Source organism: Molothrus ater, chromosome Z (assembly GCF_012460135.2).
Source record: "Molothrus ater isolate BHLD 08-10-18 breed brown headed cowbird chromosome Z, BPBGC_Mater_1.1, whole genome shotgun sequence".
Taxonomy (NCBI): Eukaryota; Metazoa; Chordata; class Aves; order Passeriformes; family Icteridae; genus Molothrus; species Molothrus ater.
This window is the reverse complement of record NC_050511.2, coordinates 34,316,051-34,334,122: the sequence shown is the minus strand read 5'-3', so window position 1 is coordinate 34,334,122 and position 18,072 is coordinate 34,316,051. Positions and strand designations below refer to the sequence as shown.

Below are 18,072 nucleotides of genomic sequence, written 5' to 3'. Positions count from 1 at the left end.
GGCAAATCCAGGGCTACCAAGGGAGCAACAATCCCTATCTACAGGCGTGAGCGCGGGGTGCAAGCTGCAGCCTTTCAGGTAAGAGGGTGGGGCTGTGGCAGCTGGAGCACAGCAGTCGCAGCAGTCACTGTAGTTTCTATCGAAGAAACTGCGGGACGGGCCAGACCCAGCTGCCCTCGGAGAGCCGAGTGTGACGAAACGCGCGGGCGGGAGCACAGGGCACGGCGCTTTGTCATTGACGAGTGACAGCACCCGGCTGCGCACGGCGAAGCTGACCGCCCTCAGCAGGCACCGCCCACCCCGCTGCGGCCGGGACGGCCGTCCCCGGCGAGGGAGGGCACACTGGGCATGCGGCGCGGGCACGTCCACTCGGGAGGGTGGGCAGGAGCCGCGGAGCGCTGTGCGGCTCGCCGCCTCGAGCGGTTCCTCCCCTGTCGTTGGTAGCGCCCCGTGCGGAGGGCGGTGGTGAGCGGCGCAGCGGCGCGGCGGGCTCGGGCCGCCGGCGCCTCAGCGCAGGGCCATGAGGCACCTGCCGTACTTTTGCCGCGGGGAGGTGGTGAAGGGCTTCGGCAGGGGCTCCAAGGAGCTAGGCATCCCCACGGGTGAGCGGGCGCGGAGGGCACATCTTCCCGGAACAACACGGGCGGGGTGTCCGCGGGGCTGGGCCCAGCCGTGGGGTTGCTGGTCCGCGCCAGGTCCCGGGAGCGCTCCCGCCGGCGAGGTGCTGGGCCGGGGGTTCTGCAGCCGGCCTGTGTCGCGCCCCTCGGGCGGAGCCGTGCCGTGCTCCTGCCCCGCAGCGGTGCGGCAGCGCTGTAACTCAGCTCGCCTGACCTCGGCGGCCGCCCCGCTGCCCTGCAGGGCTGCGCTTTTGTTATGATTTGCGATTTTTGAGAACGACCCTACCTTGTTACCTACCAGCGTTTTCCCGACGCCTTTCTTCCCCCTCTCCTGCACTGCTCAGAGTCTTGCACCTTCCCTTGTGTTATTCCCTGCACCCTAGTCTGTAAAGAGGTTTCCCTGAATCTTAATGTTTGTTCCTTTTCTCATCTAGTGATCGTCATGATGTACAGGATGTAGATGAGTGCCACGTTCTCGATGCAGGGGTGTGGCATCCTGGGAAAATATCCCTTCGCATAAATCTCCGATAGGAGTAGGAAAGGGAGTAGGCATTGGGAATCACTGCAAGGAAGAAAGTTTAAGGGGAGTAAAGCAGAGTTTGAAACAGAGCAGATGCACTTGGCCTATAGAGAATATATTTTCCTATCGCCCATCTCTGTTTCAGATGTCTAAATGCAAGCAGATGAATACTGCAAGAGAATTTTGAATGTTCTTAAGCACACACTGAAGTTAGTAGTCATATTGCACTACATCTAACAGACATGAAAATTTATAAGACCACTCTTGTAGTGCTGGATTTCTCACATCTGTTTCTGAGAACGTTTCACATTTTTCTCCTGCTTGTTTATAAATGATGTGTTGGTATTAGGGAACAGGGAAAGGAAGCTGTACCTATCTGTGAGCTTTTATAAGAATTTGGTAACCATTCATTCTTTCAAATCAGTTTGGTATCTTGCATTAAGAGATCTATTCAGCTTGGAAATAGAGGTAGGATGGTAATTTTGAGAGAAGATTCAATTCAGCCAAAAGGAAATTTATTTTACTGTAAATACGTAGTTTTCAAAGGAAATCTCAAGTCCACAGATGTCTCTGAAAGGGAACTTGTGCAAAACTGACAGATGACTAAACAATGATTACATTTGCTTCTACATAGTTTATTTCATCAGTAAATATTTTACTAATAAGTAGTTCTGAGATGCTATTTTGTAGTGCAGAAGAAAGTTGACTTTTTCCCTCTTGTTTTTCCTCATGGTAAAGCTGTGGTAATTGTCCTAAGAATGAAATGTGTTCTGGCTGTATGTATGATGTATTTATTAATTATTACTGCAGAAGAGAAAGAAAACTATACAATACTCTCTGTGTGTGTGTGTGTGTATGTAGGAGTTATAATAACTCTGGTGTTGCCACAGTAACTAAATTTTATGAAGCTGTTTTATACTTTGCTGATGTTCTGTCTCATTATTCTTGTCATCACCAGTGTTATGTTTGTAAATAGTATGTAGGCAGACTTTGGCTTTTAAGTACTTGAAGATCCTGTTATATACTTGATTTACACAAAGTCACTCACACTTTATGAAATTTTTACAGCTAACTTTTCTGAGCAAGTAGTTGAAAGCTTTCCATCTGATATCCCTACTGGTATATACTATGGATGGGCCTGTGTTGGAAATGGAGATGTGCATAAAATGGTTTTGAGCATAGGATGGAATCCCTTCTATAAGAATATTAAGAAATCAGTGGTAAGAATTTTGCTTTTTGTGGGATTTTTATTGTAATAAAAGACTGGATTAATTTTAACAAGGTACTCAGAATTTGATTGATGAATGGTATCCAGAAATTTGTGTACCATTGGAAATACATTTGTTATCTATTTAATATTTATATTCTGAAAAGAATATGCTCCCTGTAACCAGAGAGTACACAGAGGAAGTTAAGTAAAGTTTTTCTTTCTTTTATTCCACCATTTCTTAACTACTTCCAAAATTAAAATATAATAGTACTTGAAATGATGGTTGCTTGACTTGCTGATAGCAAATTAAGCATGAACTTGGTAAACATATTGAATTTAATGGTTATGAGACCCTGGCATAAGCTGGAACATAGTAATGATCTATTGTTCTCTGCAATGTATCTGCATTTCATATAGGAGATGTTGGGGCAGCTTAATTTGAATTTTTAATTAATTCTTCTCTTAAATGATGAAATGGATACATAAGATGCTGCAGCTTAATGTACCGAATAAATACTTGAAGGCATATAAGGATGTAAGGATGGAGAAGATAAAATCCTAAGCTGTAGCAGCTGTGGGGTTTTTTGTTGACAGGTGCTGGTGCTTTTCCTGAATCTTGCAAAGCTCTCTTTTATTTGTTGAAAACAATTTTATTTGTTCATGAGTTTCTACTTTTAAGTGTTTGTCTTAGGCAAATCTATACTTTAAAATTTCTTCACAGATAGCTTTTCTGAGCAAGTAGTTAAAATCTTCCCAGATAATAGCTCTGCTGGTAGATGCTATGGGTTGGCTTGTTTTGGATATGCATAAAAAAGTTTTGAGTGTCAGGTCTGTGTCTTAGTCTGGACTTGCTCTTCAATTTTACCATTCAGTTCCCTTAGGGGATAGGTGTAGAAGCTCTCCATGAGGCAGCTATTTCTATCAAAATCTTCATAGTTATTTTAATGTATCCACTTGTTGATGAAACACTAACATTTCCTGCCTTGGAAATCTTAACTCTGAGAAGTTTTGAAGCACTTCTCCTGATGTCTAGGTGTGTGGGTTTTGGGGTTTTTTTAATTGGTTTGTTTGGTCTTTTTGTTTGGTTAGGGGGGTTTTTGTTGTTCTGATTTTGTTGGGGTTTTTTTTCCCATTCCTTTTCTCTTTAAACACTTTTTAAGGAAGTAATTTTTTTTAATTCCATGCAGAATGCAATTCTACTTCCTCATACAAACTAAAGCCCTGGCCTTTTTATTTTGGATTATACATGCTATACTAAATGTCCCTTTTATTTTTTATCTGTTAAGGAGAATTTGAATGTTGGATATTAAGCCTACATGCTTACAGAGAGAGAAATAAACTCTTAAAGTTCATAGTAATTGTCCACTTACTTCTCTTCCTTTAGGAAACACACATTATCCACACCTTCAAAGAAGACTTTTATGGAGAAATTCTTAGTATAGTCATAACTGGATACATTCGACCTGAAAAAAACTTTGATTCCTTAGGTCAGTATTGAAGGTCTCCCTCAGACTAGTTTCTTTTTTGCTTTATTCATGCAAGTTCTATGTCTTCACTGTACTTCCTTCCCTCATGAGATGTTTTATGGTTAACCTTTAAAATGTCCCTAAAATGTTTTCATAATTTAAAAACAAAAAAGACATACCCCCACATCTTCTTATGTATCACACTAAAAACCTGCACTTTTATTTCCCTTGTCTAAGTAGTAATGTTAAAATCATGGGCTTGTCGTGAAAGTCAAGTGTACTAATTTCTTCTTAAAATGCAGTTTTGTTAGTATTGAAACAGAGCTGCTAATTATGTCTTTTGACAAATGAAGAGGATAGTGGTAGTAACAGGTAAAAATGCAACTTTAGCATGTTAAAAAAAAACATTTTCAAAGCAGAGAATTCTGCCTTTTAAACCTCCTAGTTACATTCTACTTCTGTAATTGTTGTTTGGTATTTATGATGCCTTATTTTCACTTGTTATTGTGTTCAGAATACAAAACAACTTTTAAATATCCCTATTCTTACCTTTTTCAGATGCACTCATTTCGGCAATTCAGGAAGATATTGAAGAAGCAAAAAGACAGCTAGATCTACCAGAACATCTTAAACTCAAAGAAGATAACTTTTTTCATCTGCCAGAAGGCAAAATAGTAAACAATCGCTGAGAAAAACCATACAGTCTTTTTTCTTTTTTTTTTTTTCTTTTTTTTTTAAATTTCTTTCTTTTTTCTTATTTTCTTCCCTGTCATGGAGCTTTTGTATTTGCACTGCTCTCATAGATACTTTTGTGTCATGTGTCTGTTAGGTGACTGAGATCAGAACCAACCATACAAGAGGACTTCAGTTTTCTTCGGTTAAGTCATCATTAGCCATACAAAAGAACTAGAAGGCTGTACTACTGGTTGTAGATAAGCAATGTATGATGTATCCTAATGTTACCAGGTCTTTGGAGATCTGAGCACATTTAGAACATGACCAAAGTTAATTGTAATCATGGGATGTGGTTAGCTCATTTAATGAAGAATGTCTGTTCTTAACATAATGTTCCATAATGTCCCATTTTCTGTGTCATTCTTAGATCTGAGTTTTAGCTTAGAAAATGTTGGTATTGATTGACTCAGAAAATTCCAGTGGTTAGATAGATAAGAATAGTAAGATTAATTCCCTTTAGTTCTTGGTTTTTATATGCTACACAGCTGTTATGGTTGAAGCTCTTACTTTATTGAAATTATTTATTTTAAGTTTATTTGAGATGGAAGAAATTGCTGTTGCTCATTGTGTTGCTAGAATCTGAACTATATTTCTTCACACTTAACTGAACATATGATAACATGTGATTGTGGAGTTTAATTCTGAAGAGGTGTTTAATTTAATTTCAAAATATGAGTAAAAGTGTGAAAGCTGATAAACTTTAAGGTTCAGGCGTAAAAGATGCAGAAACAATATAACAAGACTGCTGCTCATTGCACCTTAAAGGAAAATAGGTAGTGAGACACATATTTGCATTTTATGTGCTGCTGATATTTTTCATAGGAAAATCTTGAGGTTATTTACTGCACTGGCAATAAAATGTTTGACTTCAAGGTTGGCATTATTGTAAGGCACAGAAAAATCTCATCAACACTGTGCACTAAGTGCAGGTAAGAGCCAAGGTTTTAGCAGACCAAGCAGATAAATACACAAATGAAAACCTTTGGGGATTTATTAGATAATGTATCAACACTATAAAGAATATTGATTATTTTTTATAAGTAGTTGCAGACAGTCCTACTCTGAAATATGGGGATACAAGTGAGGGTTGGTCTAGATGATCTGTGAAGGTCCCTTACAACCCTAACTATTCTGTGATGGATTAGTGGAAGGAGTATGGTGAGAGTTGATAGTAATTTAAAAAATTACTATTAAACTATTAAAACTTTCAAACTATTAAAAAATAGTTTGAAAAAAGTATGTAATGTGAGATTACATACCTAGTCTTCTTTTTCTCTGATAAATTTTTCTATCCCTTGGTGAATGGAAGCAGATTAGCTATAGTGACTGTCACAATCATAACTTTTTGAATCACCCTCTGATGTGTCTGGGACATATTCTGAAATTCAAAGTACTTCTTTAAATATGTCTCAGCTGTGATTCTCTGTCTGAGCTACAATGTTCAATATGAAACGCACAATTTCTGTAGTGAAATTTGATGAATTTACTCCTTGTCCTATTCTAATCCTACTTTTCACTCTAGAATTTAAAAGAGTTTTAGCAAGGTAGCTGTTTTGGTCTTTGTGGCAGGTGGTGCTGTCAAGATGATAGTTTCACTTCGTACTGCTTTAAATTCTAGCTGGTATCATGGGCTATTATTAGGGAAGAGGTCTTGAGGAAATCAAGGGTTCATGTTTGCTCTTCAGGACTTCAGGAGAAAACTTGATTTTGCTTAAATGAATTGTTCATCAGTGGTGTTGATAGCAGAGACAGATACAATACATTTGGGAGAGAGGGACATGGGACAATATACTTTCTTTTAAAGGAGAAGAGAAATAATTTAGTGGGCTTTTTACTATATAATGTGTTGGAAACTATTTCTAAAAAGTCTGTAAAAGAATTGTCTTGCAAGATTGATGATTGGAATTTTAAAAAGGAGAGATAAAAGGAGAAATTTTTTTTTGCTAAGAGTTAATGCATTCTTCAGATTTGTAGTAACATTAAAATCATATATTTTACTACTCCTTCTAGAGAATAAACAGAAGCCACACCAGTCACCAGAGAATGTTGTCAACATTAGATTGTTTTTCATCGTGGTACTGTAGCTGAACACTCATAGCTGCCTTTAAATTGATTTTTGCCAGTGATGTCTTGGGTCTGTTGTGGAAACTATGGTGCCTTAGGCTATTCTGAATAATTCTTTTCTGTATCTGCTAATAAATGCCACTATCAAAAATTCAACTCACCATTTGATTGTAGAACTGCTGTGCTATGGATAAAGAACAGTAGCAAAGGGAAAACTTGAAAGACTTAGCTCGCTCTCAAATCCTAGCTGTGATATGATATATGGATACACTGAACTAAGAAACTGCTCTTTATGTGTTTGTCTTCACAGAGGGTGTGTTAGTACATCCATTTGGCTGAGTGTACCTGACCATATTATTTAAGAGAAAATGTTATACATCACTCTTTAAGCTCAATACATAATTCCTAGCACAGTATAAACTTTATTTTTGTATTATGTACAATTAGCTGTATTTTGGTTGATGTTGTTGCACTGTACTATTACTAAAGGAATTGTAATTGACAAAGTTATCCTTCTTGTCTTGGATTTCCTTTCCTTTGCCACTCCTAGCAGTGTTAATTGTTTCAGTTTCAGGCAAAGCTTTATGGGGGTGACTGCCTTATTTTGAACTTCTAAATCTTCACATGATTTTATATTCCTCTTTGTTACTGAAGGTGCAATAATGAAATCCACAGAACAATGTCAGTTACAGGGTGATCATGAGGTCTTTAGGAGTATCTAACAAAAAAATCCACTCAAGAATTATGGCTTAAAAATTAGTCCTTCTCAAAATTAATTCATATGTAAAGATAAGTCTTAAGTGATTAACAGCTCTAGAACTGTTTTTTATCAAAAATGTGAAGGAACAATTTTAAGGCTCAGTCCATTCTCTTAGCCATCAGACCATACTGACAACAAATAACAGCACTTCCATGCACTTTTGTGTGAAGACTCTGTTCTTCATAGCAAGGGGCTATAAAGAGCATCCTCTTTTGTAGTATTACGTATCCAGCAATGCTAAAAAAATTGCTTTGTTGTGTCCCTTTAAGGTAGATTACCTGCTGAGTCCTATTTATTCCCTTTGGCATAGTTTGAAAGTGCTGAACCACTTTAAAAAATAAGTAGAAAATTTCTGTTGTAAATGCTCTCTGTTTTTTTCAGTTCTCTGTAGCCCAAGAAGATCCTAAAGAAGACAGAAGTAGTTCTTTTTGCCAGTGCACTTCTGGATTGTATTTTACTTTGCATTAAATTCAAACTCTCTATTTGTGATTAAAGACTATTTAAACTACTGGAATTAGATTAATTAGGGGTTGATGTGTAGAATGAGGAATACTGTGGAGGTACTTGACGCAAGAAATCACGTCATAAATGCATTTCCATTGGGAAACATACTACAAGATTATGATGAAAGCCGTCACCTTTGGGGAATGCAGTAATTCTGTAAGAAAGGCAGCATAGAAAATCCATAAAGTAGTAAGAATTTCTCTAAAACACTGATTTCTGTCCTATTCACACACATCTTCTTGCCCCCCAGAAGTCCATTTTGAAATATATATTGAACTGTTGCCGTCCTATCCCATATATGCTATATCTTCATTTCCAGTCCCAATCACTTCATGTTCTTATAGTAGTTGCTTATGTGGGAAGGAAACAGATTGATTTGCAGCCTCTTATTAACAGCTGTGGCTTTGCTTTATTCTCCAGATCTGTGGTTCCAAGAAAAAGGAAAGCCAAATCAGCTGGTAGGAAAGTAAGTGGTTTGGATTTTCCTCTCTGGTGGTAGAATGGATTATAGTACACAGTCATCTGGCAACAGCAGTTTTAAAAACTGAAATTATGTGAAGTTGAGTAGGAGGAGTCTTTGTTTTAAATGACCTGGTAGAATAGGTTAGAGTGCCATTTTTGATGTTTTGGAGATACGGTCTTACCCTTCCAATACTACAGTTGTATTCTCATAGCTGTGATGGCACAAGGCTAAAGAAAAGGGGGATGGTAGGGCAGCTATATGTTTTTTTTTGTTAGATTAAGAATAGTCAGAAGCAGAGAAGCTAACAGGGACACAAATACAACTCACTTCTAACCTTAGGCTAGAAACACAAAACATTTTTAACTTTAGAAAAAATTGGAGAGTGGTTGTGTGGCCTGAGCCTGCTTTTCCCAGTTGTATCCGTTTAGTTTAATCACATTTTTTTCACTCCACAAATCTGTGTGCAAGATGCTGTAGCTGTTTCAAAGCCAATGAGGTAATTTTGGCATGACGATGCAGATTGCTATCCATTGAAATAGGTACTTTCTAGTCAACTGTTTTATGAAAAGCACAGAAATTTTAAAAAACATAGGAGGAAAGCCTATTCTGGTGATAGTGCAGAGGCATTATGTTGTGTGCCTTCAGCTCAACCTCACAGTTTGGCTTTTTCCTGCTTTTCATTTTTAAATGTCAGCAAAGCCAGCCATAAAGCCCTTAAATGCCAGTACTGCTCTTCAGCAAGGTCATACCTTGGGATTTTTGCTACAGTCAAAGCAACCTGGGCTGTCTGCCAGTTTGAAGTCACTACAGCAGGGTGGGCAGCAGCCTTCTTCACTGTACAGTGGCAGGTTAGCTGGACACAAGAGAAATATCAAAAGACAACCTATCCTTACAGGAAATTCTCCATTGTTCACATTGTGTTCAATAGTTAAAAGTTCAGTGTACAAATCACAGGAGAAAATGCCTCCAAATGGTCACCTCTTATCCTTGTGTCTCTTGGACTTTGTATTCATCTGCAAAACAGCCTGAGTTGCACATTTCACCCAGTAAACTTTTATCTGTATGCACAAGGTACACACCCCAATACTCTCTTTCCTAGAAAAAAAGACAATGTCACAACACAAAAAAAAAAGTCATCTAACTTCCCTTCAAATACACACTGAGCACTTTTGTTTGTTTTCACAAAGAACCACATGAGATCTGTAGCAGAAGGTCAGTATTTAAAAAAATTGAATGCTGAGCCTTGTCTTGAAACTCCGTGTACCTACAAAGCAGATTTTGTTGGTGTTTTGAAAATTTGTGAAACAGCTCTTCATGAACTGCAAGGACTATGATGGACTTTTACCTTTTTTCTTTTTCCCTGTTACTATTCTATCATCTGCCCTAAAGAGGCATCCCAGAGAATTTGCAGAGTCCTGGCAGGGTTCTTCATATAATGCACATAACAGAAGAAAGATGCAGGCTGTCAGGGCAAATGTGGGACATGAAACCCAGGCTGAAGTGCTGACACCAGCTAAATGTCAGCTGTCACAGCCTGTCTTGCATAATTGAGGGTCTGAAAGGAAGAATGAGAATGGCAAAGGAGTTCAGGAGGGATATAGCTCTTGGTCTATAAGCTATACTAAACATTTAATACTTCTATTTGATGTGCTTCATTGACTTTTGAACTTTGTTTAAGGAAATAAATTGACACAGACATTCAGTGTGAAAAAATGTTCATAGCCTTAACCAATTACATTCACAGGGCTATTCTCTCCTCTGAGCTGATTGCCCAGCTTTCCAATTTGCTCTTGCCAGCTCCAGTTTCTCCTGGCAGCCACAGCTAATTGTGGTGCATGGGGGAGCTTTTTGGAGAAGCAGACGAGGTGTCTGCCTCTCACGGTGATGTCAGAGGCAAAAGAAGAGTGGATTGGGACATTCAAAACTTGAAGTCAGTTTCTGTGAGCAACAAGAGCATCCAGGAGCCAGACTGCACCTCTCTGGAGTCACCCTACAGAGGAGAAGGAGCAAGATGAGCCAGAAGACGCTAGCTTGAGCAGGAGGGTGTAGTGGGACAGGAAGGAAAAGCAGCAATTCAGGTCCCTGAGGCTGTAAACAGTCATCTGAGTCACTGGGTCCAGGTGCAGCATGTTTACCTGGATGTTAGTGAGGATGTCTGATTGAAGAACTGCTGGCAAATTTTTCTGAGGTAGAAATCAGGATTGTTAGAAAGGGCTGCAGTTAGGGGAAGTATCCAGCACATGAGAGCCCAGCACCTCATCCCCACTCTATTATGCTTTCTTTTTCTATTTCTCCTTTCTGAAGAGTTGAAATCCTTTTCAGCTGAGTGCACCAGCCAGTCAGGGGAGGAAAAATAATGGCTACAGAAGCACAGTATCTTGACCAATTTCAAGGTCACCCTTTTCAGAGATAGTGCAAATACCAGATTAGTGAATCTTTATAGTCAAGGTGTTAGCAAAATTATCCCAGACTACCCTAGGAAAAATGAAAAGCCAGTACTATTCAGTGTGGTCTGTCCTACTAACTCATTCTGCCCTCTGAACTTAAGCAATTGCAGATGGAGAGGTGTGCCTCATCTCCAGCTACCAGGGGCTGCAGAGACCCCAGTGCTCCATGTTTTCTTGAAGGAAGCTTCAAGTAGCCTCTTTTCTGTATCTATGTATTAGTTAAATATTTTGTTATGGATTAGTAGTACCACTAGCTAATCCATTAGCAGAGTGAAGAACAAAGACATTTTAAAATGCCTTTTCCATTTTCCTATAAGTTTCATCCTTCTTGGGGAGAATGATCATTTTGTTCTGCTTTCCTTAGCTGTTTTCAGTGGAAGGATGTGGATGTCTTGCAAGGCTTCCTGCACTGGCAAGGTCCTAAAAGTTAGGATAACTTCTTTCTCTCCCTGATATACTGTCTATATTTGCTTTTTTTTTTTTTCTTTCTTGCTGAAGATCCATTTTCTACAGAGCAGATTAAAATGTACAGCAGCACAGTCTGTCTCAATGTCCCTTGGGGTAGAGTGTAGTCCAACTCTCTCTCAAGCCTCTACATGTATTTAGCTGTGCTAGCACACGAACATTTTTAGCTTGGTTATACACATAACACTCAAAGCAACTTGCTGATGACCTCATCATTGTGAGATGCAGAAATTAACACTGTCTCCAGACTTTGAGAGACTATTTTCTAGCTTCATATTTTTTCATTACTTTTATTGAACAAATCCTTACAGAGTGTCCTACTTGGTGTCACCTCTAGAATGTAAGGAATAGTCTAAGAAAGCTACATATTTGATCTTAATTTTGTTGAGTTAAGCAGTACTCACATTTTCCATTCTTCTATCCCCACTGCTGTGTAAATTCTAAAGTTTTTTTCCCCTTTTAGACACTGGTCATTTGGCATGCTCTGAAAAAGTGTTGAGTAGTTGAACATATATTGGACAGCCATATAGTTTTAAGGAACGTGTTTCACTTCACTCCAAAACCTCAGCTGAAGTAAAGACCCCTCTCTTTCTGGTGTCTGCCTGCAATTGGACATCCTCCGTTCTGTTGTCAGAGATTTCTAAAATCTATGTAATTTATAGGAGTTCTCATTTTTCTTCTTTGCATTCATCTACTTTACCCTGGCTTATATTTTGTTTTATTTCTGTGTATTTTTAAAAATTTAACCCTGGTTGTGAGTGTGAAGAACTAAACCAAAAGCATAGCTGAATTACAGTTAAAATCAACTTTGGCCCTGATAAGGTAGTGGTTGTAATATATAAAAAAAAAATAAATAGCAATAACATAGGCTTCTTATCTTGTTATATTGAGAATAGATTTACTACTGCTGAAGAATAAAATTTCAAGAACATCTAAAACCTTGCAAGTAAAAATAAAGATTTTTTTAAAGGTGAAGTTCAGGCCCCCTGCCCCCTGCCTTTAATATTTGCTCCTTTAGCAGCTTTTGTTGTTTTCTGTAATAGTTGCCAGCCACCTGCAGAGGTGAATGTACACAAGCAGGTGGTCTTAATATACTTCATAAGTATACTTTTATGTATAAGAATATTTTAGAATATTCTTATACATAAAAGTATACTTATGAAGAATATTTTAATGTTACAATCAGATATAAATTTTTAAATGCCTCAATTTGTACACTTCTCTTGCCAACAAAAGGAGTGGAATTACACTTTCTTTTATTTAAAAACAATTTTTTTTTAATGTCTAAAACTTCATAGAATGAGCAGTTGTAATACAGAAGATTTTCCTACTGAAACCTGTGCAGGGTATTACTTTTAGTGATATAACTAGAGGTTCCCCCAAAACAGCCTCACAAAGTTCCAAAGAAAATCAGTCATGATAAGGTAAAATGTTTATCCTTGGCCTTTGAACCACTGCTAAATGAAACCTGCAAATGTCTGGGTTTAGTCATATAAAGATCTTTCCTGAGTAAAATTTTGACTGATAAGTTAAAGTATGACAGGTTATTGCAAAAGTGCTGTGGGAGAACGAATTAATTAATAACAGAGTTTCTTGCCTTCATGGAAAGACTGCCAGTTTGGAGACTTACTTACTCTCCTCTGCATCTCCTGCACCTGATCCCTGCATAAAAAAAGTCTTATGTAAAGAAAAATGCTTACTCATGTCTTGTTGTTGAACTGTTTTGTTGAACTTTTTTCTGCTCTAATGTCTACTACCATGCTTTACTTGAGGATCCTGTAAGTCTCTGTTTAAAAAGTTCAGTCTGTAGCTCTTGTGGTTTTAAGTGAAACATGTTTATGATGTGTGAATCTGTAAGTTTTATGGAATCATGGATCAGAGGCTAACCATATTCTATAAATGGAGCTTACTCCATTTGGAGTTTACTCCAAATGAACCCTCCATTCAATTAATGTTATGGTCGTATGGATTTTTAAAGACAAAAATGTACTGTTTCAGAACTACTGAGCTGGTTTTACCAATATGAGTACTTTCTTGTTGGTCTGATATCACTATGAATACATTCTTTTTTTAGACCTTCTTTATTTTTTTCAGATACTTCCATGAAAGCACACAAAATGCGTCACAAGGAAACACCTCTAGTCAAATTTAATGCAATTCTGAACTGGAAAAATTAAGTTCTCAGTCCCCAGATCTGCCCATACTTCCTCTGCTAATCTTCATCTGTTAAAACATGCCTTCAATCAGTACTGTTTTCTCAGCTATGATTTTTTTCTGGACTCTGCTAGGATATATCACAGTCTGATCATAGATATTTGTATTGTAAATTTTGGAATTGTGTATTTTGTTGTTTGGGGTTTTTTTCTCTGTGCGGGAGCATATCTCACAGGATGACTCCAATTTCATTCTAGAAAAAAATGATGCTGGTCTGTCATACCCTGATATTCTACTACAGCACAAGCTAAAAATAGATTAATAGCAAAGGAAATCATCACCTCTTTCTGCAGCAGCAGTTTTCTTTGAAGCCTCCTAAGTGAAAGTTGGTTCCAAGTGGCTAGAGAGATTTGTCCAGATTACAGCTGGAGGTATTCCACCTGCAGGCACTTTTGAAACAGAACTCAGAAGAGTCACATGGAGAAAAAGAATAGCATGGTCATGTTTCCATGTTTTGAGTAAACATTTATGCTTTCATGTGCCTACAGCAATTCTTTTTTGAAGCTAGGACTGCACATTTGGTATCTTCTGCCGAGCCAGATTCTATGAGATTTTTTTACCTTTTCTGCTAGGATCACAAGATTATTCATTTGCTCATAAAAGTGCTTCAAATGTCTACTGCTGCTTTATGGGTTTTACCTGTCTGTTTTAAAAATGAATGTTGGTTCCCTATCAACAAGGAACATCTGCTCTTTTTTAGACTCTGCACAACAGAACAGTAATAGAATTCAGAATTAGATACATGACATGAGTGGATGACTGGGTGTGCGAAGCAACAATAAAGATCAGAAAATACTTCCTGACTATTGCAGGAGTAAACCAGAAGGATTAATACAGTTCATCAGTTGTTCTGCTAAAATAATCTTGGTTGCCTTACTGTAAGTCATAAAAATGGAAGTCAGCCTGGAAAGTTTTCTGAAAGTTCACTATTAGCCAAAAATAGTATAAGAAGCTACAGCCCAAACTCCTTCTCACTCACTCACTCACTCACTCACTCACTCACTCACTCACTCACTCACTCACTCACTCACTCATTCTGGCCACCTACTGCATAAAAAAGAGTACGATTAAGATAGCGAAGAGTCGAACAAGAAAAGAAAACTCTTCCAGTTAATTCTGCCAAGTTTCTAAGGTGTTATGTGATACTGTTCTGTGATTTGAGTTTATAGAATAGAAACCCAACAACACCACATACAATCAATTCTTCCATTTTGTCATTAAGTTTGAAATTAGAAGGTTTAGTTTTTGTTCAAAACTATAGAAATACAGTTTAGTTTGACCTACATACATACTGGAATAGGAAGGAGGCAGAATCACTGGGCACTTCCGTGCCCCAACACAAGAATTTGTAGTATGCTTTGTCTTTCTCCAAGTTGTAGTGAGAATAAAATTTATTAATTTTAGAGAGGCCCATTTACCTTCAACAGGTGATTCACACATAACATTCATTCAAATCCAAGAGAGGAAGAAGAAGATTTCTGCTTCATGAGGTACATCTCCACAACTGGTGACAAATATTAATGGGACAAAGCACACTTGAAATTAGGTGGACCAAGAAAAACTGAAATAAGTCCTTCTGGATACAACTGCATGCACAGATCTTGTCATACTTTCAAGCACTCAGTAATAATTTTAGCTGATGTTTCTTTGTGTGTCTGATTTTCATGTAGTAGAAACAATAGAAATACTTAGAGTTTTTGAGGCTCATTCAAATAGTTTTAGTGACGTCCAATAAACTATACATCTAAGCATTCTTTAAAATCCCCTAATGTTAATCTCACATACATGTGTATTTTAGGGCTTCAACTACCTTATTGGAAGGAAACATCAAAGTCTTAAAATTCAGAATTATTTTGTTAGGAAATAAGTAAGACTGATTGACTGGTGATGTTATTTAGCTGCCTGAAGTGTAATATGCCTTGTAATTTAGCAAATTGTAAATTAATAATTAAAAAGTAATGTAATGGCAGTGTAAAATGTTTCCTAGTAGAAGTCTTATAACTTATTTTTAAATGTGAGAAAGTAGTCATTTCCTAGATTTGTCCCTTCTGATGTAATACTATTTCTTTCTGAGATGCTATTCACCCAGGTATGAAGACTATGTGTTCATTTTGCCTTACTGATAATTTCCAGTATTTAATAATATTCATTTCCCTAAGAAGTATATTTTAAAATAAATTAAGTGTTCATACTTAAACAGTTTTATTTTTGTCTCTATATAGATCTCTTTCAAAATATATCTCAAGGCTGAAATTTTCAGGAAGCTAAAGGGCTATTCTACACTTATGTCCCATAACCAGCATTTAGAAGTACCCACTCTGTGACATTCTTACCAAAGTCTTTCCTTCCATCTCATTTTTTTTTTTTATGAAGTGCTCATACTGAAATAAATGAAACAGAAGTGTGCAGTGGTACTTAAAAGCATCGTGCATCCCAAGGGTACTAAAATGCCTCAGTTTAGGTATCTGGTTTAGCCCCTATAGATAGCAGATAGGTTAAATTTGCCTTCAGTACTTTTGTTCTCTATACTTTCAGGGCTTTTATCCAATGCAGATGTATGCATTGGATATTTTTTAAGTAAGTAGCATGGGATTTGAAAGGCTTACAAAGAAATTAATTATTTCAATTAATGTAAAGTAATTGCTATCATAAGTGAAGGTAAAATTAACTGCATGCATGGGTCAGTAAGTGCCACACAGGCTACTGAACTGTTAAGCAAGTTCAGGTTACCACATGCCACACTGAATAAAACAAAAAGTCTGGGGAAAATTGTGTGCTATTATGAGATTGAAACTGCTAACATAACACATACTTCCAAGTGGAAAATTCATATTGTGAAGAAATCTTTATAAGGAGGTTATAAAGACTATCTCTAAAAGTCTCTAAAACCTCTTATATTTTAAATGTAGTGATATTTGTTTTTAAGTAATAAAGCCCCAAAGTATAACAAGAAATGCATCTGTTATTTGGCTTCTTGTTACATGCCATTACCTGGAATCTATTTTATTCTTGACATATGTAGAACTCATAAACTCATACCACAGTGCCATTAATTATTTATTGTGCTGTAATTATTATGCTCAATTTCCCTTCAAAACAATTTGATTCCCTGGAGTATAGTATGACCCAATAAGGAAATATAAAGGAGTTTAATTTTCCTTTGGTGAAATTCAGAGTGAAGTTTTTTTTTAAAAATGTGATTGAATAAAACTGAAAAATTTCCTTATAGCATCTCACTGTAGCAAAGAAACATACACCAAATACTGAAATGCTTTGTTAATGTAAAAAAACCCCCCTCATTTTGAGGGGGTTTGAGACATTAATCCTTTTAATATCCAGATAATACAATAGTACATGTATATATATTTGCTTTAACTCTGAACCTGACTAATATACCTTAGGGAACTACAATGCTTTTTTAGTAGCATAAGCACCAGAGAAGTGAGATACTTCAAATTTTTGAGGGAAAAGAAAGAACTTGTCTTAAATAACACATTTTAGATGTAGGAGATTGTTGGTGGTTTGTGTTTTTTTTAAAAAATCATAAATTTTGAAGTGTCAGCTATTTATTTAAATTTAGTATTATACACTATATAGTAAATATATAACATTATACTTCTTATTATAGTATGTAGAGAATAGTATCCCAATTCATTTTTTAGTAGCTGTCAAATATGAAAACTTGCTTCTCTGTCTTGGCTCAAAATAGAGTAATATAGGAGACTAGCAGGCATAATCTGCATTCTGCTTTGTGGAACATTTGATCTAGGACTTTAACATTAAAAAAGTTTGCCCTTCCAGAGAGGAATAGCCACTCATAGGATTGAGCTGTAGACTTGGAGAGCCTTGTAAGCACATGATCAGCATTAAAGCCATATTTCATTTAATGTTCTGCTCTTTTTCTTCCCTCACATTGATTTCTCCAATTGTGTCTTCTATATGGAAGACCACTTTATTAACTGGTATAACTGGGTTATATTCTAAAATTTTAGTTTTTTTAAAATTCTGTAGCAAAAATAGTTGCTCACTTTCTTAGTTTTCTTCTCATATCCTTTGTTTCTGCTCTGTGGAAATGAGAGGAAACTACTTTTGAAAACTCAAAAAATAGCTTATAACAACAGGTGAGGAAGGAAAGGGTTTAGATGCTTAAGAGTAAATAGGTAGTCATCCTTCTCTGCACATGCATGGGACATTTCATATGGATCTTGAAACCACAGTAATTTTGTGGTGTAAGGGACCCATTCCTCAACCATCTCTTGCTTAGATCCTGGTAGATGTGATTGTTGTCTTGTGCTCTATTTTAACCTTTTCTGAAGAATGAATGTTGGGAAGTAATTAAGTGCAGAGAGTAAAAGGGTAAAGGAGAAAAGAAGAAATAACTGGCAGTAAGACAGTAGTTTGCAGGGCATCTCCTTAATACAAATAAAGGGAGAAAATGACACTTTTTTCTGAGGCTTTTGGAGCTTTGTAAATGTTGCAAACTTAATCAAGTGTATTGGTAACAGCAGTTATATAGGGATAGTCCCATAAAAATTTAATGTTCTTCACGTTTAAGTGTTACATGCATGCATAGTTATATAAACCTTTAGATGGTAGGCAAAATAAGA

At 37.2% G+C, this 18,072-nt stretch overlaps 1 protein-coding gene across 1 annotated transcript; it reads left to right on the top strand.

Moving 5' to 3' along the window:
* Window positions 1–468: 468 nt before the first annotated feature.
* Window positions 469–7,122, top strand: RFK (riboflavin kinase). Its single transcript, XM_036403503.2, has 4 exons — window positions 469–602; window positions 2,206–2,357; window positions 3,732–3,834; window positions 4,372–7,122. Exons 1-4 carry the CDS (start codon window positions 521–523, stop codon window positions 4,500–4,502), a joined length of 468 nt encoding a protein of 155 aa, XP_036259396.1. The 5' UTR covers window positions 469–520; the 3' UTR covers window positions 4,503–7,122.
* The last annotated feature ends 10,950 nt before the right edge of the window (window positions 7,123–18,072 follow it).